We start from the raw sequence: 23930 nt of genomic DNA, 5'->3' as shown, positions 1-23930 counted from the left end.
AGAACTCAGTTATTCATGGATACGTACTAGCAAGTCTCGCTGTGGTCTTATGTTTTTATTTCTGAGGAAGTGTTTTAAATGCTCCCTGTCTCATGGAAAAGACATTTGGTTTCTGTTTTCTTTTGAAATCAAACTTGCTCTGAGTGTCCGATTGCGAATGATGTATTGTAGACACAAAAACGGATAAGAAAGTAAAATGTAGTTTTTCAATGTGCCTTATAGGAAAACCGCATTTATGAACAAAACCAGCACTTGTTTCTCATTAACCACCCTAAGACACCTTCCCCATCTCTCCTGCATAGCTGAATGGAAGACCCAGACTTTTCCTCCTTTTTTTTTGTCTTTTTGCCTTTTCTAGGGCCGCTCCCATGGCATATAGAGGTTCCCAGGCTAGAGTCGAATCAGAGCTGTAGCCGCCAGCCTATGCCACAGCCACAGCAACACAGGATCCGAGCCGCGTCTATGACCCACACCACAGCTCACGGCAACGCCAGATCCTTAACCCACTGAGCAAGGCCGGGGATCGAACCCGCAACCTCATGGTTCCTAGTCGGATTTGTTAACCACTGAGCCACGACGGGAACTCTGACTTTTCTTTCTTTTTATTTGTCTTTTTAGGTCCGCACCCTCGGCATATGGAGGTTCCAAGCTAGGGGTCAAATTGGAGATGCAGCTGCCGGCCTACACCACAGCCACAGAAACTCCAGATCTAAGCCATGTCTACCACCTACACCATAGCTCATGGCAACACCAGATTCTTAACCCATTGAGTGGGGCCAGTGATGGAACCTGAGTCCTCATGGAAACTAGTTGGTTTTGTTACCGATAAGCCACTGTGGGAACCCCGACCCAGAATTCTCTAGGCCACTTTTACCAAATCAGAAATAAAGTATGGAGTTCCCGTCATGGCTCAGTGTTTAACAATCCGACTAGGAACCATAAGGTTGCGGGTTTGATCCCCGGCCTCGCTCAGTGGGTTAAGGATCCGGCATTGCCGTGAGCTGTGGTGTAGGTCACAGATGCGGCTCGGATCTCCAGTTGCTGTGGCTCTGGCATAGGCCGGCAGCTCCAGCTCCGATTCGACCCCTAGCCTGGGAAAACCTCCATATGCCACAGAAGTGGCCCTAGAAAAAAGGCAAAAAGCAAAAAAAAAAAAAAAAACAAATAAAGTACAGGCAAGAAGGACCCCCATGAGATGGAACACCCCTGCTCATCACCTGACCCTAACACTGAGCAGAGGAGGACCTCTGAGAAAATGGTCTGCTAGGGAATAAGACCTGTGCGAAGACACCACGATGAGGTCAGTGTTCCAAGAAGGCTGTCCACACCTGGGCAGGTAGATGCTGTAGAATGTATGGTTTTCAGGGTGACCTGACTGGAGCAGCCAGGTGTGGATGTCCTAGTGAGAACAAGTATCAAGGTTTATTATATAGGATGCGCTGCCTCGTCCTTGATATTTTACAAAGCAAAATAGTATTTTTAGCAATATTATTGTTTTTGACAGTGAAGAGGCGATCCTAGTGAGAAATGCTACTGGAAGGTACTTTGGAAAATACTTCGCGAGGAGTTCACATTGTGGTTCAGTGGGTTAAGAACCCAATTAGTATCCATGAGGATATGGGTTCGATCCCTGGCCTCACTCAGTGGGTTAAGTATCTGGCATTGTCACAAGCTGTGGTGTAGGTTGCAGACGTGGCTTGGATCTGGCATTGCTGTGGTTGTGGTGTAGGCTGGCAGCTGCAGCTCCGGTTGGACCCCTAGGCTGGGAACTTTCATATGCTGCAGGTATGGCCTTAAAAAGAAAAAATAAACTACATGAAGCATTCAGGGTTTCTTTTCAGGATGAAGTAGACAGTTTGATAACTGAAGTAAGGCCTCGATTGGGTTTTAAATTTCTCTACTGAGGAGTTCTCATTGTGGCTCAGCAGAAATGGTTCTGACTAGCATCCATGTGGATGTGGGTTTGATCCCTAGCCTCGCTCAGTGGGTTAAGGATCCGGCATTGCAGGGAGCTGTGGTGTAGGTTGCAGACACGGCTCAGATCCCATGTTGCTGTGGCTGTGATGTAGGCTGGCAGCTGCAGCTCTGTTTGGACCCCTAGCCTGGGAACTTCCATATGCTGCAGGAGCAGCTCTAAAAAAAAAAAAAAAAGTTTGCTACTGAAAGATCACCTGACTTTCCAGGGCCTTATCTCACATTTCATCATTAAAAGGCCCCAGTGATCTATTCCCCACTTCAAGAACCTTGGTGGTCTGCTTTCACTTCTGAAAGCCACTGCAGCAGATTTTTGAAGCCTTTCTCAGATCAAATACAAGGCAGAAAGGACACTTTTTTTTTTTTTCCTTTTTAGGGCCACACCCACAGCATATGAAAGTTCCCAGGCTAGGGGTCGAATTGGAGCTGCATCTTCCATGTTACGCCACAGCCACAGCAACATCAGATCCGAGCCACATCTGGGACCTACAGCGCAGCTTGTAGCAACACCGGATCCTTAACCTACTGAGCTAGGCCAGGGATCGAACCCGCTTCTTCACATCAGGTTCCTCCTATGTCAGGTTCTTAACCCACTGAACCGAAACGGGAACTCCAGGAAGGACACTTTTAAACATCATATTTTATGATGGAATATTATGACATCTAAATGGGATACCAATCGAAGAGGGGTAAAAATTAATGAGTTAAGATAAAAACCAAACTGCAGTGCAATGAGATGAAAATTCTCTTTCCAGTCTCTGGCACTTGGCTCTGTCTCAGGAATCACAGCTGGTCAGAGAGAAAAACCCTTGGGCAGAAGCAGTTACTCTTTAGGTGAAGGAGAGTTTGAGGCCTCATTAACCCCCAATTCCTCAACCACCGAAGCACGGTGATTAGGGTGCGATAAGGATGGGCTGAGTTCTGTTTTCACAAGGCCACTCCTAAAGTAATCACTGGCTAAGGGGAGGGACCTTGTATCAGTTCCCTGCTCTCGCGTGCGCGCGCTCTCTCTCTCTCTCTCTCTCTCTCTCTCTCTCTCTCTCTCTCTCGTTCTTCTGTCTTTCCTGACTTGGCTTCTCAATTCCACGTCCCAGCAACGCTAGACACCACTCACCGGCTTGCTTCTCTCTGTCCCATCTCCTGGCCCCTGGACAGTCCTGGGTCCCACTCGTGACTCGTTCCCTGCTCTGCCCCTCCTCTCCAGCTGGCCCAGTTCTGACAGAGCTGATGGGGATGGACGTGTGGGCTCTTCGACCTGAGGTGGAGTCTTTATCTGTAAAATGGGAATGGTGGCAGCATCGTCATCCCACAGTCGGGAGAACTAAGAGATAGCCTGGCTCATCCCCCGACCCAGATAAGCACTGCCGACATTAGAATTTTATGGTTACTCTTGAGCACAACACTGTAGGATTTTAAATTATTGATTGGGGATGGACTTCTCTTGTGAGCCAAATAAGAGGTCATAAAATTTCAGAGTTTTACCTTAAAAGACACCATAGATAAAGCTGGGGTCCCATGTTAGGACTGGACGGTTATTAATTCAGTGGCTTGGATGAAGTAACAGGTGCAAGCCAGATCGATACTGTGATGCAGAAGTCATTCCTGGTGACAAGTTGCGCTGTTATTACCTAACATCAGTGAAGAAGAGCATTTGGAGGAGAAAATTACTGAAAAGATGACAGTATTGGCCAACAGTTTTCCAGTAATTTGAAAAAGTTAACCAGGTTATGTTACCTAGAAGGAGATTCTAGTTTCTATGCTTGGTTGTGCCTTTTTTTTTAGAAAAAAGCAGCTGAATCAAAAGAAATTGGGTAATGGAATTCCCATTGTGGCTCAGCAGGTTAAAAACCTGACTGGTAACCATGAGGATGCGGGTTTGATCCCGGACCTCGTTCATTGGATTAAGGATCTGGGGTTGCTGCCAGCTGTGGTGTGTGGCTTGGATCCCTCATTGCTGTGGCTGTGGTGTAAGCCAGCAACTGCAGCTCAGATTCAGCTCCTAGCCTGGGAACTTTCATATGCCGCAGGCGTGGCCCTAAAAAGACAAAAAACAAAGAAGAATTCAGGTATCTCTTACTGTCTGAGCCTTTGCTGTCAGAACTCACAAATCAGATACAGATAAACTTTTAGACAAATCTCCTGCTACTGAGCTCTCACCACTTGCCATCCAGAGCTCAGACACCATGTAAATTTGGATAAAACAGAGTCCCTCATGAATTTAACTTGCTCGTCTTCTGAGCTCTCAGCATTTAAACTCAGGAGCTGAATGGATTTGGAGGGTGAGGGGTACTTGCACTTTATATCCCTGTCATGAACTTGACTCATCCCTAGAAAGCAGTTAGTAATACAATGTAGTCTTTTTAAGAAGAGATGGGCCATTTAAAATGAGTTCCAGAATACAAATTACAATGTAATGTTTGCTTCAGGGATTCTTGGTAGCAAGCAACAGAAGTGGATGATGAAAAGCATGTTAGGAGTTCCCATTGTGGCTCATTGGAGACGAATCCAACCAGTATCCATGAGGTTGAGGGTTCGATCCCCGGCTTTGCTTAGTGGGTCATGGATCCGGTGTTGCCATGAGCTGTGGTGTAGGTTGTAGACTCGGCTTGGATCCCAAGTTGTTGTGGCTGTTGTGTAGGCCGGCACCTGTAGCTCTGATTTGATCCCTAACCTGGGAACTTTCATAAGTCGCAGACGCGGCCTTAAAATGCAAAACGTGGCAGGAAGCCAGGCCCTGGGCCAGGCTTCCAGCAACTGGTCTAACAAGTGAGTGCTGGCCGTAGTCTGGTTCCTACTGTCACTTTTGCAGTGAACCCTCAATGGAACTGCCTCTGCCACAATCACTAGTACCACTTTCACTGGCGTGAGGAGTGTCACCTCCCCACTGCCCAGGGCCAGAGGGAGGGGAGAACCCGGCAGACTTAACCTCCACTGTCACCAGCTCCTGACATCGTCCGGCATGGGTGCGACTAAAGGACTGAGCCCCTCTTATAAAGAAGGCTAGGCAGCAAGCTGTGGCATCTCTCCTGGAGACGGGGGGTTCCTCTCACTGGAAGAGGAGGGCGTGGGCAGCCCCAAGTAGGTCAGGTGCAAATAGAGCAGTGGTCCCGCTTGGGAACTCCAGCCCTTTGATGGTGGCAGATCCATTTGATGGATCAAGGCCCAGCTTATTTGCTTTCTTTTTCCATTACTTTTTTTTTTAAAGGAAATAAAATAGAAGACAAAGTATTGTTGTATTACTAGCAGTAAGAGTAAGTTATGTTCTGTGAAACTTTGCTTTCCATTGTATATGGGTATCTGAATTGGGTCACCATGTAGGAAGTAATGTGTTACCACAGGTGGTGATCTAAAGCCCCACCCACCAGCATGTTCCAGTTCTCCAGGGCTTTGCCTTCAGGGTCATTCCCCACCTCACTTGTTTTCCAAGCACAGGGCTTCTCTCTGTCTCTCTCTTTTATTGTCAGAATGTCTCTCTTATTATCAGAATGTCTCTTTCTTTTATTGTCAGAATCTCTCTCTCTCTCTCTCTCTCTCTCTCTCTCTCTCTCTCTCACACACACACACACACACACACACACACACGCACGCACACACACACACAGAGTCTGGTCCAGGAGACCTTCTCCTGTAGTGGCTCAGCGGAAACCAACCTGTCTAGTATCCATGAGGATGTGGGTTCGATCCCTGGCCTCTCTCAGTTTAAGGATCCAGAGTTGCCATGAGCTGTTTTGTAGGTCGAGGAACAGATCTGGCATTGCTGTGGCTATTGTGTAGGCTGGCAGCTGCAGCTCCGATGCAACCCCTAACCTGGGAACTTCCATATGTGCAAGTCCTGCCCAAAAATAAAGGACCAAAGGGAAAAAAGAAAAAAAAAAACAAACAAAAAACCCACAACAGAATACCTTTTCCTCAGGCTTCTGGGAAGCTGTGAGGTTTCTTGCTAAGTCACAGTTAAGTATTACACACAGTTAAAGGCTGGCCTCCTCACTGTTGTAACATTGTTTCCATGGGAAATAAATTATGGTCTAAGTTCTGAAGACAATGCTTACAAAACAAAGAAACAAACAAAAAAACCCCTCTGTTGTGGAGATTGGTGCCTGTTAACAATTGTGGGGATGGTTGTTACAATGTGGATAAAACATTCCAACCTTGACTCTGACCTCAGATTATTTATGGAGGAAAAATTGAAGCGTAGAGAGCTTTTTCTTTTAACCCTTTATCTCTGTGGGGATCAGGAGCACTGTCTTTATTTTAGTCTTGGTTTGAAAGCAGCCTGTTCTGACCTTGTAACATTATCTCTGCAGGTCCGTTTACTCGACCTCATCCGGCCTTGTGGCGAATGGTTTTTGGTGAGTTACGCATTAGTAGATTTAAAAATCCATTCTATTTTGAGCAAACTTTTTCTGTATATTATTATAGCCGTTTTCCTTACCACTCTACTGTAAAACTTCAGAGCTTTTTAGCTGTTGGTGTTCATAATAGCAATGTTTTATTAAAATGCACTGCCACAGTCTAAAGTGCTGGTGACAGCTGAAATTGTCGCACACATGAACTGTCCCGCCCGCCTCTCCCACAGTGGTCTGTGAATGCACACAGGATATGACTGGAGGGAACGTGGCTTGTGTTTGTGGATGTTGCTCTTCACTAGTGCAATCCATGTGCATCATATGAGCACCTTTGTCTTGTCCACATCCCAGAGAGAGACTGAAAACCTAGCCATCTCCCTAGTGTTGTGAATGGGAAAGAACTTGGAAAAGGAGGGAGTTCCCGTCGTGGCGCAGTAGTTAACGAATCCGACTAGGAACCATGAGGTTGCGGGTTCGATCCCTGGCCTTGCTCAGTGGGTTAACAATCCGGCATTGCCGTGAGCTGTGGTGTAGGTTGCAGACGCGACTCGAATCCTACATTGCTGCGGCTCTGGCATAGGCTGGCAGCAACAGCTCTAATTAGACCCCTAGCCTGGGAACCTCTATATGCTGCTGGAGTGGCCCCAGAAAAGGCAAAAAGACAAAAAAAGAAAAATTATGGGAGGTGGTTTTTAGGATACCAATTACGATATGATATGATGGTAACACAATGCCCCCAGGGTTGACGCGGGGCATGAGACGGTGATGAGTGACCCTGGGCTACCTCTGACCTTTCACACCTGTCACTAGCTGGGACTGGCCCATCCACCCAGCCTTGTCCATCTCTGGTCCATGCTCCACACAATGTCCAGAGTCCATTTCATGAACTGTCACCTAGGTTGTCTTATTTTCCCATTTGGAACTCATCAGGTGCTCCTCCTCTGACAAGTTCAAATCCGAGGTCATTGCGGTGGCCCTGAACCTTGACCTTCAGAGCCGCCTTGCTCTGTTCCCTCTCCGCCAGCGCCCATCTGCAGTCTGGCTCCTAGAGCTCCTCCTGGAACCTGCTTGTCTTCCCTGCCTGCAGGCTGCATCCACTCCCCACCCCTCGACCTTAGTCGGCCTCCCCTCCAGCTCTCAGCTTCAGCACCGTTTTCTCAGAGAGTATGACTGACTCCCCTCAATCTGAATTAGGATCATGAGTCAGACCCTCATCAAAAGAAAGACCAGCTCCTAACAGGGGTCTCTCCCCAGCCCATGTCTCTCCCCACCAGTGTCTGCTTCTGGCCGTAAGCAATTTGAGTCGAATACATCTTGTGCGCGTCTAAGGCACCTGTGCGTCTGATGCGGGCCAGGTCCCCTCTCCAACGTGAGAATGTTTTTGTGTCCCTCAGGGCTCAGCGTGCTCTACTTTCTGTTCCTGGTGTTCCTCCTCTTCCTGAACTTTGAGCAGGTTAAATCCCTGATGTACTGGCTGGATCCAAATCTTCGCTATGCCACGAGGGAGGCAGATGTCATGGTACGTACTTGTCAGCTGTCTCTGAAAGGACACGGTCGACTCTCTCGGGTGTGGGGGAAGTTGACCTCCCATGTGGAATTGCTTCTCCTCCAGGTTCTTCCGGAGCTGCCTAAACCCCACGTCTCTGGGCAGGTTGGGGTGGTCCATGATTCCCTGGGCGATCCATCCAGGGAAATGAATCTTCTCCTGGCGCAAAGGGGGTGGTAGGAAGATGGGAAAGTAGCCAGGCTTGGATGGAAATTCCATTTCTGACTCTTGTGAGCTGTGGACCTTTGGGCTATGAACTTGTAGCCTGTTCTCTTTTTTGCAGAGTGAGATTATACTTACCTTGGGAGTTTATTGTGAACTCAGTGAAGGCTCCACCCAGTGCCTCGCACACACCAGGTCCTCTGATGGTAGCTGCTCCTGCTCCATCAGGGTCACCCTTGGCGCCTCTGCTCCCCAATCCAGCCCTGACATCCTGCTTCTTCCCACCTGCTTGCGGTGAGGGGGCCCACTGTCATGATACAGGCCATTTCATTCATTATTTTTATTAAGCCACAATAAGTCAGAGTTCCTGCTGTGGCACAAAAGGATCGGGGGTGCCTTGAGGGGCGCTGGGACATAAGTTCCATCCCCCAGCCCACCACAGTGGATTAAGGACCTGGCATTGCGCAGCTGTGGCTTAGGTTGCAGCTGTGTCTCTGATCTGATCCCTGGCCTGGGAACTTCGTATGCCACAGGGTGGCAAGAAAAGAAAACACACACACACACACACACACACACACATACACAATAAGTAATTTCGTTCTTGGCTATACAAACTCTGGACTTCAGCTTTTAGGGAAGAGACTGTTTTACACTGTAATACTGTTCCTTCCTTTTTTGTTTTTTGTTTTTGTTTTTTTCTTTTTTTTTTTTTAAGTGCCTAACATTTTAGTGCACATTGAAGAAAACCCTAGGGATGATCAGAAAAGGGGAACAGGCATTTGGGGCCTGTTTAACAAACAAACAAAAAAAGCAGTACAGAGGAATTTAATAGAACGTCCAAAAAGTGGTCATTCCAGCATCGTTGAGATGGGTCAGACCCTTTGGACGTTGTTTCCAGGTTTTATCTTTCACTTTTATGCAGGGCGAGCTAACAGCAAAAGTAAGAATGCCAAAAATGATTGAAAAGTCTGAAGGAGAAAATTCTGTAAGGAAGAGAATGGTCCAGGGTGACTTAACAGCTTCTGATGCTACTGATCTTGATGGTTGCGGTGAGGATGGCAGCATTTGCTGATTATGGATTGTCTGCTCCACCAGGCGCTGGGGGGGTTGTTATATGTAGTCTATAATATGCACTTAAAATCCCCATTTTGCTGAGGAGGAAATAGATCCCTCTGGCTCCACAACCTACACTTTCCCTTAGGACTGTGCCTCAAGCACATAGTTTTGTTTTGGTTTTTTTTTTCTTTGTCTTTTCTCGGGCTGCACCCACGGCATATGGAGGTTCCCAGGCTCAGGGTCTGATCGGAGCTGTAGCCACCAGCCTACGCCACAGCCACAGCAACACCAAATCTGAGCCGCATCTGCGACCTATACCATAGCTCACGGTGATGCTGGATCCTTAACCCACTGAGTGAGGCCAAGGATCGAACCTGCAACCTCATGGTTCCTCGTCGGATTTATTAACCACTGAGCCACGACAGGAACTCCTCAAGCACATAGTTATAATAACGACAAGTATTTGGTACAGAACCCTTATAAAATATAGATTGGGAGAAGGATATTCCAGATTATATCCCCCCACACACCATTTTGGGGGGGGGGTTAGGCAAATTTGGTCACATTATGAAGTAAACTAACGTGCTGGTGGATATGCTGCTCTGTCTCTCGATCCTGCTCTCACAGCCAGTTGTGGGAGGAGGTTGACCCCAATAATGCTCTGACATCTACCTTCCTTGGGAAGCTGACGTCATAGGGACATCTATTATCACAGTTACAGCCTCCAAAAGAGCTGAAACTGGAGTTTAGAATCTCGTTTTCAAGGATTGACTAATTCTTTCTTGCCAGGCAAAGCCAAGCCCGAGGCAGTTTTCAGCTTCCAGACTTCCAGCTGGTGCTAGACCGGTCTGTCTTCTCCACCTCTCATGCTTCAGTGCTTTTACTTCCTCCAAAACATCTTTCCCAGTCCTAAGGACCTGTTCATTGATGGCGCTAGAGAAACGCCTCCCCTTTGTAGAACTTTGGTAAGAAGAAGCGCCTGTGTGCAGGACGGAAGCCTGTGCTTCCCCAGTTTCTGGGGCCCTCAGTGGCCACCTTTTCCTAATCTTTACAGGCTCTAGTCCATGTCCAGTGTTGCACATTGAAATGGAGACTTCCTTTTCCCTTATAATTAATGTCATAACTTGGGGTTGGGGAAGGTCCCTGAAGTCCTATTAGACGTAGTCTTTTGTGTAATTGTCTAGAAAGTTTGCTATGTCTCTAAATATTTCTTCTATTCAAAAATATGTGTTCTGGGAGTTCCCGCCGTGGTGCAGCACGAACGAATCCAACTAGGAACCATGAGGTTGCAGGTTTGATCTCTGGCCTCGCTCAGTGGGTTCAGGATCTGGCGTTGCTGTGGCTGTGCAGCTGTAGCTCTGATTACACCACTAGCCTGGGAACCTCCATATGCAGCGGGTGCGGCCCTAAAAGGAAAAAAAAAAAAAGTGTCCTGGAGTTCTTGCTGTGGTGCAGTGAGATGAGGCTCTCACTCATCCCAGTCCCAGTACAATGGGTTAAGGATCTGGCATTGCTACAGCTGTGGCGTACGTAGGTCACAGCTGCAGCTTGGATTTGATCCCTAGCCCAGAAATTTCCATATGCTGTGGGTGTGGCCATAAAAGAAATGTGTTCTAAGCTTCAGATAAGGTTTTAGAGCAAATCTGATTTGTAAATTGAGTTATCTTCAAGTTCCCATTGTGGCTCAGCGATAGATAACGAATCCTTCACATACCTGAATCCTTCACATACCTGAAGGTGCAGGTTTGATCCCTAGCCTCTCTCAGTGGGTTAAGGATATGGTGTTGCCATGAGCTATGGTGTTGGTTGGAGATGTGGCTCAGATCCTGCTTTGCTGTGGTTGTGGTGTAGGCCAGCGGCTACAGCTTCAATTCGACCCCTAGCCTGGGAACTTCCATATGCTGTGGATGTGGCCCTAAAAAGCAAAATGAATAAATAAAAATAAACTGCAGTGCCCTGTGTCCCTCTCAGGACCAGGACCTCAGGATCTTCCAGATGCCATCACTGACAAATTTGCTCCTAATAAGTATAACGCCAGCAGACACATTTGGCTCTTTATGGTTTTCAGAGTGTTTTCTCTCATTTGTCAAAGCACAGGAACATTCTCATAGAGAATCCAAGGTGGTCTTCAACCCAGGGTTACTTTAAGAGCAGCCTTATGATGGAGCTCCCATTGTGGTGCAGCAAAGATGAATCTGACTAGGAACCATGAGGTTGCGGGTTCGATCCCTGGCCTCACTCAGTGGGTTGGGGTTCCGGCATTGCTGTGAGCTGTGCTGCAGGTCGCAGATGCAGCTCAGATCTGGCGTTGCTGTGGCTGTGGCGTAGGCAGCTATAACTCCGATTAGACACCTAGTCTGGAATCTCCATCTGCCGCAAGTGCCGCCCTTAAAAAAAAAAAAAGACAAAAAGCTAAGAGCAGCCTTATGAAAACAGGCCTTTCTTATCTAACCCTAAGCTGCAGGCTTGGATGTAAATCAGGGGATAGGGTGGTTCAGGAATTTGGGGCTGACCTGGCCTTAAGCTCTCCTTAACCTTTAAACTCTTCTTAACCTAAAGTGTAACTGCTTTTGCCTGCGGGTATTTCTCTCTGACTGATTCTGATTCCTGTGACAGGCACATGCCTCAGAGCCTGGAAAGAGAATGTCCATCTCATTACAGTGCACTTTGTTTTTTTTTTTTTTTCCAAGCCTTATCTTGACTTATCCCTATAGATTTTTTTCGCCTCTTTTCTCTAGATTTCCCGCTTACCCATTCATAATATCACATGGGAATGTTTCTCAAAAAATACTGTTTTAAAAAATGTCCTGGAGTTCCGGTCATGGTGCCATGGAAACAAATCCGAGTAGGAACCATGAGGTTGCGAGTTCTATCCCTGGCCTCGCTCAGTGGAGGACCCGGCTTTGCCTTGAGCTGTGGTATAGGTCGCAGACCCAGCTCGGATCTGACGTTGCTGTTGCTGCTAGGCCGTGGGTGCAGCCCTAAAAAAGCAAAATAAATAAATAAATAAATAAATAAAAATATCCTTTTAAGCTTCGCAAATTAAAATACACTTTATTTGAGAAAGCCTTCAGACATCGGCTGTGGTGGGTTTCAAAGAGATGGTGGGAGCACAAGATGCTCTTTTTTTGCTCCTTCAGAAAATATTTTTTCCGGAATTTGAAAATATCATACTTCACAGGAATTGTGTCGGCTGGCTGAAATCTTACTCCTTCCTCTCTGATTAATTTGGGGGGAAATGCATGTGGAACATAGCGCTTCCTGAGGAATGTCATATGATAACTGCTTTCATCATAAACACCAGTATAAGGAAGTTGACTTAAAATTATACTGTTAGGTTCCTGTCGTGGCTCAGCACAAACAAATCTGACTGGTATCCTTGAGGACGCAGGTTCGATCACTGCCCTCACTCAGCAGGTTAAGGATCTAGCGTTGCTGTGAGCTGTGGTGTAGGTCCAGACACGGCTCAGATCCCTCATTGCTGTGGCTGTGGCTGTGGCCAGTGGTTACAGCTCTGATTCCACCCCTAGCCTGGGAACCTCCATATGCCTCCAGTGCCCTAAAAAAAAAGACAAAAAAAAAAGTTGATGTATATTAAAAACAAAAAGATATTAGACATGAAACCTAAATTTTTAAAAGCTTTGTACTATTTTAATATTTAGATTATGTAATATTTGATACATAATCTGGGAATAATTGGGAATAATGCTGTTTTCTTCTAATTTCTTTCTTTTTTTTTTTTTTTGTCTTCTTAGGTCCACATTGAAGGTATATGGAGGTTCCCAGGTTAGGGCTTGAATCAAAGCTGTATCATCATTTAATACTGAATATAATTTTCTATGGTGATTTCTTTTTTTATTCCATAATATTTTGGGATGTGTTATTAAATTTCTGAACCTATTTATTCTTTATTTATTGGGGATTTATTTATTTATTTATTTATTTTAGGTCCCCACTCATAGCACAGGGAAGTTACCAGGCTAGGGGTTGAATCAGAGCTGCACCTGCTGGCCTACACCACAGCCACAGCAACGCAGATCTGAGCTGTGTCTGCAACCTACACCACAGCTCGTGGCAACACCTGATCCTTAACCCACTGATGGAGGCCAGGGATTGAACCTGAGTCTTCATGGATCCCAGTCGGGTTTGTTACTGCTAAGCCACAATGGGAACTCCATTTTTTAAATTTTTTTGACTTTAACACAGTTGCCCTGTCGGCAAGCAACATGGGCTGTGTGATACCACTTTCTTAAAATGGGTTAAGGGAGTTCCTGTTGTGGCCTAGCAGCAATAAATCCAACTAGGAACCATGAGGTTTTGGGTTCCATCCCTGGGCCTTGCTCAGTGGGTTAAGGATCCGGTGTTGCTGAGAGCTGTGGTGTAGGTCGCAGACTTGGCTCAGATCTGGTGTTGCTGTGACTCTGGCGTAGGCCGGTAGCTATAGCTCCAATTAGACCCCTAGCCTGGGAACCTCCATATGCTGTGGGTGCGGCCCTAAAAAGCAAAAAAAAAACCAAAAAAAACAAAAAAAACAAAAAGATGAGTTAAGCCTTTGTAAAATGATTTTGCTTTCTCCTTTAACTAAGCCTCTGCAATTCAGAGCAAAACAGTTCTGGTTTATAAACTCTAATACTCGGTCATTTTTTCCTCAAATGTTCTCAGTTACTAAAACCTTTTTTATTGGGCAGGACATATGTTCACTGTCAAGGTCCTATCAATTCTTTCCATGATTGTCCCAATCCTGGGAGCAAGTTGATGTCTAGGGTACCACTTATCACTCCCCGTTTTGTATTTTGCACAGGAGTACGCTGTGAACTGCCACGTTATCACCTGGGAGCGGATTATCAGCCATTTTGATATATTTGCATTTGGACATTTCTGGGGCTGGGCCATGAAGGCCTTGCTGATCCGTAGCTACGGTCTCTGCTGGACAATCAGTATTACCTGGGAGCTGACTGAGGTAAGATGGGGGCGTGGGCTGCTGTCTCAAAGCTACAGTGTGGGAAGTTTCTTTTTTTCTTTTTTCTTTTTTTTTTTTTTTTTTTTTTTTTTTGTCTTTTTGCCTTTTCTAGGGCTGCTCCTGTGGCATATGGAGATTCCCAGGCTAGGGGTCTAATTGGAGCCACAGCCATCAGCCTATGCCAGAGCCACAGCAATGCGGGATCCGAGCCACATCGGCAACCACCACCACAGCTCAGGGCAACACCAGATCCTTAACCCACTGAACAAGGCCAGGGATTGAACCCGCAGCCTCATGGTTCCTAGTCGGATTCGTTAACCACTGCACCATGACGGGAACTCCAAGAGCTCTGTTCTTTAAACTATTCGCGAAATGAAATCTTGGAAACTTGTTTATTCATTGACCAGTTATATCATTCTTCGTCATTCCCAGGGAGCAGAATTTGGCCATGGGCATAGTTATTTCATGATGCCAGTTAGTGTCCTGACCCTCACCTTGAATGAAACATGCCAGGTAGATATTGGCTGCTATCCACCTGCCTCTCATGGCCCCAGAGGCTAGGAAGCCCAAGTTCAAGGTGGCGGCCGGGTTGCTTCCTTCTGAGGGCTGTGGGGAGGCTGTCCCAGGCCTCTCTTAGCTGCTCATGGATGGCTGGCCATCCTTGGTGTCCTTTGGCTTGTGGACGCGTCACCCCAACCTCTGCCTTCATCCTCATGTGGCCTCCTCACTGTGTGCACAGACAAACGAGATGTTCTTTTTCTAAGGACACCAGTCATATTGGATTCGGGATCCAGCCTGCGCCAGTACGACCTCATCTTAGCTGATTACATCTGCAGTGACAGTACCTCCAGATTAGCTCCCCTTATGAGGTACTGAGGTTGGGGCTTCCAACCAGTGGATCTGGGTGCACAATTCACCCCATAAGAGTACCCACTGAGGCACATAGGACCTCCCGAGTCTTTACCATAAACTGGAACGGCAGTGTATATCCCCGTGTGCCCTTAGGAAGCAGAGCTCAGAGCCATGCATGGATCCAGATGTTCCTGCCTGGCTCCACGCTCTGCCTCTGACTCCCAGGCGTCCCCAGACCCTCGCCGCCCTGTGGCCCCTGCACCACAGCTCACGGCAACACCAGATCCTTAACCCACTGAAGGAGGCCAGGGATCGAACCTACATCCTCAAGGATGCTAGTCAGATTTGTTTCAGCTGAGCCAGGACAGGAACTTCCAACTCGCTTTTCTAAACCTCTCTCCAGTCATCCCACTGCTCACACTCATATCTTATCCACCCTTCCCTCTTATCTGAATCCCTCATCTCCTCCTTCCACACTATCCTTTGCCAAAGTGATCCTTTCAGACCTCAACCAATCATAGCCTTCTACCAAACACTCTTCCCCATTCATCTGGTCTTCTGAACCAGCCCACAAGGCTCATGTTAGTCCAGCCTTCACCGGTGCTCCATCTGCCCTGTGCTCCAGCCAGCGTTGCTTCCTTCACTTCAGAGATGCTGTGGCCTTCCCCCCCGTAGAGCTGTCCTCCGAGTTCCACCCTCTCTGTCCTGCTCCCTCCATTGGCTAGGCTCACATCTGTACCCCTGGAAATAGAGCACCTGGTCCTTCTCCTTGGAAACACTCCACACATGTTAGATTCTTGCTTAGTGTCTCTTTTGTGCTAAACGTTCTGCTTCAAGAGGGCTGGGCCCGTTTCTGCCCATCCCAGAGCCTGGCAGATGTTCCCAGATCCTTAGTGAGTGAACGAATGTGGTCCCTTCCAGCCCCTCGACTCTGCTCTCTCCCCGCCAGTGCACCCCCAAATCCAGTACTTTCCAGGAAGTCTCCTCAGGCTGATGCATGTCCTCCAAAGCTGCTCCCTCACATAGCATTGTTCCTAGCAGCTCTGTGTCATCGGCGGCGGCGGCGGCTTCAGCTAGAGTTTGTCTTTCTGGGAGAGTTCATGCTCCTTCTCATGGCTCGGAACCTGGGAATGCAGCTCGAGGTGGTGCTCGGCCCGCCTGGGGTCAGCCCGAGCCCCTCGCCATCACATCTGGTAGCTGTCCTGTATCTTCTCGGCAGCAGACACATCAGGAAAGCAAACTCCTTGTATTTGCATTGTTTTATAGTCTATGAAATGCTTTCATGAGTAGGTTTTTTTTTTTTTTTTTTTTTTTTTTTTATCTTTTCTAGGGCCGCTTCTGCAGCATATGGAGGTTCCCAGGCAAGGATTCAAATCAGAGCTGTAGCCTCTGGCCTAGGCCAGGGCCACAGCAACACGGGATCCGAGCCAAGTCTGAGACCTACACCACAGCTCATGGCAACGCTGGATCCTTAACCCACTGAGCAAAGGCCAGGGATTGAACCCACAACCTCATGGTTCCTAGTCGGATTTGTTAACCACTAAGCCACAACAGGAATTCCTTCAGGCTTTCTTTAATCGGGCCTTCACACACTCTGCGCTGCTCTGAATTCAGCCACAACTTCTGTTCCACGCTGAATCTCACTCTGCCCTCTTTCTAGAATGCCCATCCCTTCACCTCCGTCTCTTGAAATTCCTGTCCTTACTGACCCCACTCCAAGCTGTCTTCCTTCCAGAAATCTGCCACAATAGCTTCCTGTCCAAATGAGTCTCTCTCTTACTGGTCCCGCCCTTGCCCCATGGTGACACTTGGCACTGCTTACCTGATTTTGTGGTTCTAAATAAACGTCTGGTTCCTGCCCCCTGAGGTTAAGAACCTTGATGCATTTTGTCTCATAACCTTGCACATCACTGGCACTTGATAAAAGATGATCGTTGTGAATCAATCAATTTGTGTAAGATTTCCTATTAAGCTAATTTACAGCTTACTCACTGTTTTGCCCAAATATCTATAGACTGTTTCTAAAATGTATAGCTTCAGGAGTTCCTTGTGTGGCTCAGCGGTTAACGAACCCGACTAGGATCCATGAGGATGCAGTTTCAATCCCTGGCCTCACTCAGTGGGTGAAGGATCCGGCGGTGCCGTGAGCCATGGTGGAGGTCGCAGACGTGGCTCGGATCCTGCGTGGCTGTGGCTGTGGTGTGGGCCCGTGACTGCAGCTCCAATTCGACCCCTAACCTGGGAATTTCCATATGTCTCGGGTACGGCCCTAAAAAAAAAAAAAGCAAAATAAAATCTTGAGCAAATAAAATTAGCTCAAGCTGCTAATTTTGTGGGTTCTCTGTAGGCAAGTAGGAAAACCTTTCTCCCTTGCCCCTCCTGGATCCATGTCAAGATGTCATTAGCCAAGATTGTTTGCTGGTAGTACTTTTCAAGATGGGTCATCATTCATCATTTCTTTAAAGCCCTGTGTCCAAAAAGAAAAAAAAAGAGCTGTTGGGATTAGCAGCATTTGCAAACCATCCATGAAATCAAAAATAAGAACCTAATAATAGGCTTTGGTTTTACTTTTTTTTTTTTTTTTTAATAAATTGGGAAAACCTGAAATGTCAACAGCTTTTGCTAAAAGAATGTACTGTTTAATGTATGTATCAGTTAAAGGCGCTTTCTGCTGAAGCCCTAGCTTTGTATTTTATAACCGTCATCTCTTGTGTCTCTCAGCTTTTCTTCATGCATCTTCTGCCCAATTTTGCCGAGTGCTGGTGGGACCAAGTCATTCTGGACATCCTGCTCTGTAACGGTGGCGGCATCTGGTTGGGCATGGTCGTCTGCCGGTTTTTAGAGATGAGAACTTACCACTGGGCAAGCTTCAAGTGAGTCATCTTCCTCCTGGTCACGAATCAGTGGCTCTCGGTGCAGATTTAACTGTCTCAGTAGCATGCACCCCGGGTACATTCCTGAGGATGAGGAATAAATTACACATTTGTAACTGGAACTCAGAAATGATTATAAGCCCAATTTTAGACATCGAGCCAACAAATGCTAAATCATTTATGATTTTCTCGAAACCACCCCTTCCTTTTTTTTTTTTTTTTTTTTTTTGTTTGGTTTTTAGGGCTGCACCCGAGGCATATGGAAGTTCCTGGTCTAGGGTTCAAATTGCAGCTGCAACTGCTGGCCTACACCATAGTCACAGCAATTTGGGATCTGAGCCTCATCTGGGATCTACACCACAGCTCACGGCAAGGCCAGATTTTAACCCACTGATCGAGGCCAGGGATTGAACCCCAGTCCTCACAGATACTAGTGGGGTTCATTATTGCTGAGCCGCAAGAGGAACTCCCCATCCCCTTCTTTTTTTTGTCTTTTTTGTCTTTTTGCCTCTTTTTAGGTCCACACCTGCAGCATATGGAGGTTCCCAGGCTTGGGGTCTAATCAGAGCTGTTGCTGCCAGCCTATGCCAGAGCCACAGCAACACCAGATCCGAGCTACATCTGCCACCTACACCACAGCTCATGGCAACACTGTATCCTTAACCCACTGAGCAAGGTCAAGGATCAAACCCCAAACCTCGTGGTTCTTAATTGGATTCGTTTCTGCTGCACCACGACAGGAACTCCTAAGATAAAATCTTAAATGGCTTCTTTGTATCCCATCATATGGATAAATCAAAGTATTTAACCAGTTCTCTTTTATGGTTATTTAGTTGTTTTGAAGCTTTCACTTTGCATTTATAAAGAAAGCTAGACTAAACATTCTTCAACATGTATCATTATGTGCATCTCTGATTTTTTTTTCTGTAAATGAGTTGTTAGAAGTTGAATACACCAGATTAGATTCTTGCCTACATATGTCAATGTACATATATATCCACATCACTGTTTCTTTGAATTTTATTTTAAAACCTTTGTCAATTGCATCCTACATAAGATTGTGTTACATTGAATTTCTAGTCTCTTTTGGATTTTTCCTCTTTTTTTTTTTTCCCTGCTTATTATAGATTAAAGATATTAGCACTTCATCCATTTTTTTTTTTTTTTTTTTTTTTTTAAGGGCCACACTTGAGGCATATGGAGGATCAAAGGCTAGGGGTTGAATCAGAGCTGTAGCCACTGGCCTAAACCTCAGCCACAGCAATGCCAGATCTGAGCCACGTCTGCAACCTACACAACAGCTCACAGCAATCCTGGATCTTTAACCCACTGAGTGAGACCGGAGATCAAACCTGTGTCCTCATGGATACTAGTCAGATTCATTTCTGCTGAGCCACAACAGGATTAACGTGACTATTTCCATTTTGTCATTTTCCCTTTTAATTTCATTTGTGGGAGGTTTTTTGTTTAAATTTCAGAAGCTGTTAATCTTTTTGTTTACATAAGTGTTAACCTGTATTTTCCTTGAGGTTCTTTTTTTTTCTTTTTCTTTTTAAGGGCTGGACATGTGGCATGTGGAAGTTTCCAGGCTAGGGGTCAAATTAGAGCTGCAGCTGCTGGCCTGCACCACAGCTTGTGGCAACACCAGATCCTTAACCCACTGAGTGGGGCCAGGGATCAAACCCACATCCTCATAGATACTAGTAGAGTTCGTAACTTGCTGAGCCACAACAGGAGCTCCTATCATAAGTAACTTAATTTCTCATCTGAAATTTATTTTGGTATATAGCATGAGAAGGAGATTTCACAATGTTATTATATTTCATTAACCAGTTTTCACCATCCCTTTCTTTAATAATCCTTTCTTTGGCCACTGACTTGACACTTTTTAACACATAATGTTACAAAAAAACCTCAGTTGTGCTCCAAGCAAGCTTCATAGGCAGTATCTCATTTGAGCCTTACATCAATCCTCAGGGTAGACACTACCATTCTGTTCATTTTAGGGATGATGGTACGGAGATTTCTGTTTAGGAATTGCCTAAGGACACCCAGCGAGCACCCGAGCCTGAATGCGCATCAAGCTGTCTGGCTCCTTAAACATTCCATTATGTTTCCATATTTTCATACATTTATGCTTCAAACACAACTTGAGAATTGTCAAGTTCCCAAGACATAAGCACACTGAATAAACAGAAACATCCCGCCGGCCTCTTAAAGTACATGAAACCTATGGATGGTTATAGATTAAGCTGGATTCACCTCTTCACTACATTCAGTGTTTCATTTCTCCATCACACTGTATCATTATTTAGTCCCATCTTCCTCTACCTCTTTCCATGAAGCTTCACTGATTTTTTTTTTTTTTAAATACAGGTTTTTCATCACTCATTTATTTTTGGGTATTCTCTATATCATTGTTACCCTGGTGCCTTGAATCTTCTTGCTGGGAGATTTTCTGCTGTGTGCATGTTGATGGGTAGGTGAGTGAGTGAAGGAACAAACCTGGTTTCCTTCTACTCCCTCCCCCCTCCCCATCTCCCCCTTCCTCAAGAATGAAAGGCTTGACCTGTTCATCCTTCCCAAAAAGGCACATCCTTGTGCCTTCAGCACTTAGCACAGTGTCTGAGACCTAAAGGTCATTGATACACATCTTTGTTGAATTAAAAGATCTTTACCAGGAGTTTGCTTCCTGGCTCAGTGGTTAACGAACCCGGCTAGTATTCATGAGGATGCGGGTTCGATCCCTGGCCTCGATCAGTGGTCAGGGATCCAGTGATGCCATGAGCTATGGTGTAGGTTACAGATGAGGCTCGGATCGGGCATTGCAGTGGCTATGGCATAGGATGGCAGCTGTAGCTCCAATTGAACCCCTAGCCTGGGAACCTCCATATGCAGCAAGTGCAGCCCTAAAAAAAAATTTTTTTTGTTAAATGCTATTACCCTTGGGTCTTGGCTCTCCTGGTCTAACACAAGAAGGCCAGGATATACCCACAGCTCTGAGGCTTTGAAGAGGAGCTGGCATCAGCCAGTTCTTCTCTGAGCCTCACTGTTCATTTGCGAAATGGGGGACTCTTTGCTTCTGTCATGGGAATGTGATTTTTTGTTGTTGTTGTTAAATTGTCTGACCTGCCGTATATGGAAGTTCCCGGCCCAGGTAGTGAATCCCCAAGACACAGCTACAGTAACAATGGATCCTTTAACCCACTCTGTGGGGCTGGGGATCGAACCCCCACCCCCACAACCACCCAAGCCATGCAATTGGATTCTTAACCCACTGTGCCACAGCAGGAACTCCTGAAATTTTTAACTGAATGATTTCTAGGATTAAAACCAAGAAAAGTTAAAGATCACTGTTCATCACCCCAAACTACTCACTGATACTTAACTGAGGAAGAAAGAGGGTAAAGAGATGCTCATGTCAAATAATATGGAGCATGTTCTCTGTTTTATACCGAAGTGCCCCATGGTGGGGGATGAACCGTGGATGGCAGTTGTGTCCTGCTGACATCCTCACTCTTCCTGGCTTTGTTCCAAGTGGTTGTCTTTTTTTTTTTCTTGCCTTTTGTCTTTTAAGGGCCACACCCACGTCATATGGAGGTTCCCAGGCTAGGGGTCCAATCGGAGCTACAGCTGCTGGCCTACACCACAGCCACAGCAACGTGGGATTCGAGTCATATCTGCGACCTACACCACAGCTCACAGCAATGCTGGATCCTTAACCCACTGAGCAAGGCCAGGGATCGAACCCGCAACCTCATGGTTCCTAATCGAATTCGTTAACCACTGAGCCACTATGGAAACTCCTTTTCTTTTTTTTTTTTTCCCCCCCGGTCTTGTCTTTTTAAGCCTATACCTGCAGCATATGGAAGTTCCCAGGCTAGGGGTCTCATTAGAGCTATAGCTGCCCATCTACACCACAGCTCTTGGCAACACCGGATCCTTAACCCACTGAGCAAGACCAGGGATCAAACCTGCATCCTCATGGATATTAGTTCGAGTTCTTACCCTGCTGAGACACAGCAGGAACTCCCAAGCGGTCATCTTTAATGTCCCCAGCATCTTTCATCACCAGTTCACAAACTGAGGGCTGTGCTGGCCCCGCCACAGCCTGACCTCTCTCATCACTGATGCTCCCCTCTGGGTGTACTGTTCTCAGTGCTTTGCCTGTGAATAGAGACCCTCATTGGAGAGACCTTCGGATAGAAAGGAATCTGTTTGTTTTGGCACTGCTTATGAAATAGTCCATGCCAATGTGGTTTTTTGTTTTTTGTTTTTTCCGTCTTTCTAGAGCCGCACCCGCGGCATATGGAGGTTCCCAGGCTAGAGGTCTCGTCAGAGCTGTAGCCACCAGCCTACGTCACAGCCACAGCCACACCAGATCCCAGCCACGTCTGCGACCTACACCACAGCTCCCGGCAACACTGGATCCTTAACCCATTGAGCGAGGCCAGGGATCGAACCTGCAACCTCATGGTTCCTAGTCAGATTCATTAACCATGGAGCCATGACAGGAACTCCCAGTCCATGACGTTTTTTACTTTTTTCTCATGGTCCCCCTCTTCCCATCCAATCTCTCTGGATTTTCACCAGAGCCGTTTTCTTCTCACAGGGATATCCACACCACCACCGGGAAAATCAAAAGAGCCGTGCTCCAGTTCACTCCTGCTAGCTGGACCTACGTTCGATGGTTTGACCCCAAATCTTCATTTCAGAGAGTGGCTGGAGTATACCTTTTCATGATCATCTGGCAGGTATTTTGAAAGATGCTCAGAAATAGGGAGCAAACACCAAATAGCCAAAACCATCCTGAAATGTGGCGTTCATGCTCGTTGACATGACTTATCAGCTCCGTGCTTTAGAAGATGTAATATTCTTTCCGCAGCTGATAGGTAGAATAATTAAACAAAGTAATGCTATTACAGCCAAGGTCTTGCTTCATCGCGAGATGTTTTAAAATATGGATCTTTGAATTACAAATGGGAAACATTAAAATTCCTGAAACGTTGTGCTCAGCATCCTTCACCCAGTGAGTTAGGTGTTGGATTGCTTTCTCGAATGGTCATCTTTGGGACCAAGGCAGCACATGGATGGCACTTTCTTAACAGTCCGAATTCAATGTTTGATTTTTTAAAATTGTGTCTCATCTGTTACCACTTTGGGTAATTTTGTGGAGTGCTAGATAAAGCAGCCCTCTGCTGCCTGTGGGGACTGGAGCCCTTTGGGAACCCAGGTCCTCTGGAGCCATGTCAGCGGTGGAGAGAGCCTCTCTTCCAAGCAGACGGAAGTGATTCACACAGCCAGGGGTCTCGGAAAGGGATTACCAAGTGTCTGTGTTTTCCAATCCTATTTTATTATTTTATTTTTTTGCTTTTTAGGCCACACTGGTGGCATATGAAAGTTCCCAGGCAAGGGCTACGCCACAGCCAGGCCAGATCTGAGCCGCATCTGCAACCTACACCATATCTCAAGACAATGCCGGCTCCTTAACCCACAGAGCAAGGCCAGGATACTAGGCACATATTCGTGGATACTAGGCGCCTTTTTTTTGTTTTGTTTTGCTTTTTAGGGCCACACCTGAGGCATATGGAGGTTCCCAGGCTAGGCGTCGAATCAGAGCTATAGCTGGCAGCCTATGCCACAGCCACAGCAACTCAGGATCTGAGCTGCATCTGCAACGTACACCATAGCTCATGGCAACGCCAGACCCTTAACCCACCAAGCAAGGCCAGGGATCAAACCCACAGCCTCACAGTTCCTAATCGGATTCATTTCTGCTGTGTCACAACGGGAACTCCCCACCAGCCTTTTTTATTGACCCTCTTGTCCCCTGGTTAATTGCTTCAGAGCTTTGGGAAACTAACTGAGGGAAACCATCTTTCACCTGAAGGGTCTTTTAGAATCATCAGACGTTATATTTTGAACACATTTGTATCAAATACTCCCAATAGAATGAGAAAATCGGCATGTGTCACTTGAGAGACAGACAGTCCTTGCTCACAGATGGGGAATAATAACACCCATCTCAATAAATGGAGTTTGTGGCTACAGAGTGAAAGTGAATGTGAATAGTTAAATAGTTAGGATAGTTTGCAGAAGTCATTAGGTATTAAAAACGGCATGCAGGAGTTCCCACTGCAGCGCAGTGGGTTAATCTGACT

General features: G+C 46.4%; 1 protein-coding gene across 3 annotated transcripts in view; it reads left to right on the top strand.

The window, feature by feature from the left end:
- Positions 1–23930, top strand: part of PTDSS1 (phosphatidylserine synthase 1) — a 78224-nt gene that overhangs the window by 23192 nt on the left and 31102 nt on the right. For all 3 annotated transcript variants that reach the window (XM_021089073.1, XM_021089074.1, XM_021089075.1), the window contains 5 exons: positions 6279–6323; positions 7715–7839; positions 13886–14044; positions 17618–17769; positions 22382–22523. In XM_021089073.1, coding sequence (XP_020944732.1) covers positions 6279–6323; positions 7715–7839; positions 13886–14044; positions 17618–17769; positions 22382–22523 — 623 coding nt within the window. The remainder of the gene's footprint in view (positions 1–6278; positions 6324–7714; positions 7840–13885; positions 14045–17617; positions 17770–22381; positions 22524–23930) is intronic.

This window comes from Sus scrofa, chromosome 4 (genome assembly GCF_000003025.6).
Source record: "Sus scrofa isolate TJ Tabasco breed Duroc chromosome 4, Sscrofa11.1, whole genome shotgun sequence".
Classification (NCBI taxonomy): domain Eukaryota; kingdom Metazoa; phylum Chordata; class Mammalia; order Artiodactyla; family Suidae; genus Sus; species Sus scrofa.
Note: the sequence above shows the minus strand (reverse complement) of the source record. Positions and strands in the feature narration are given on the sequence as shown.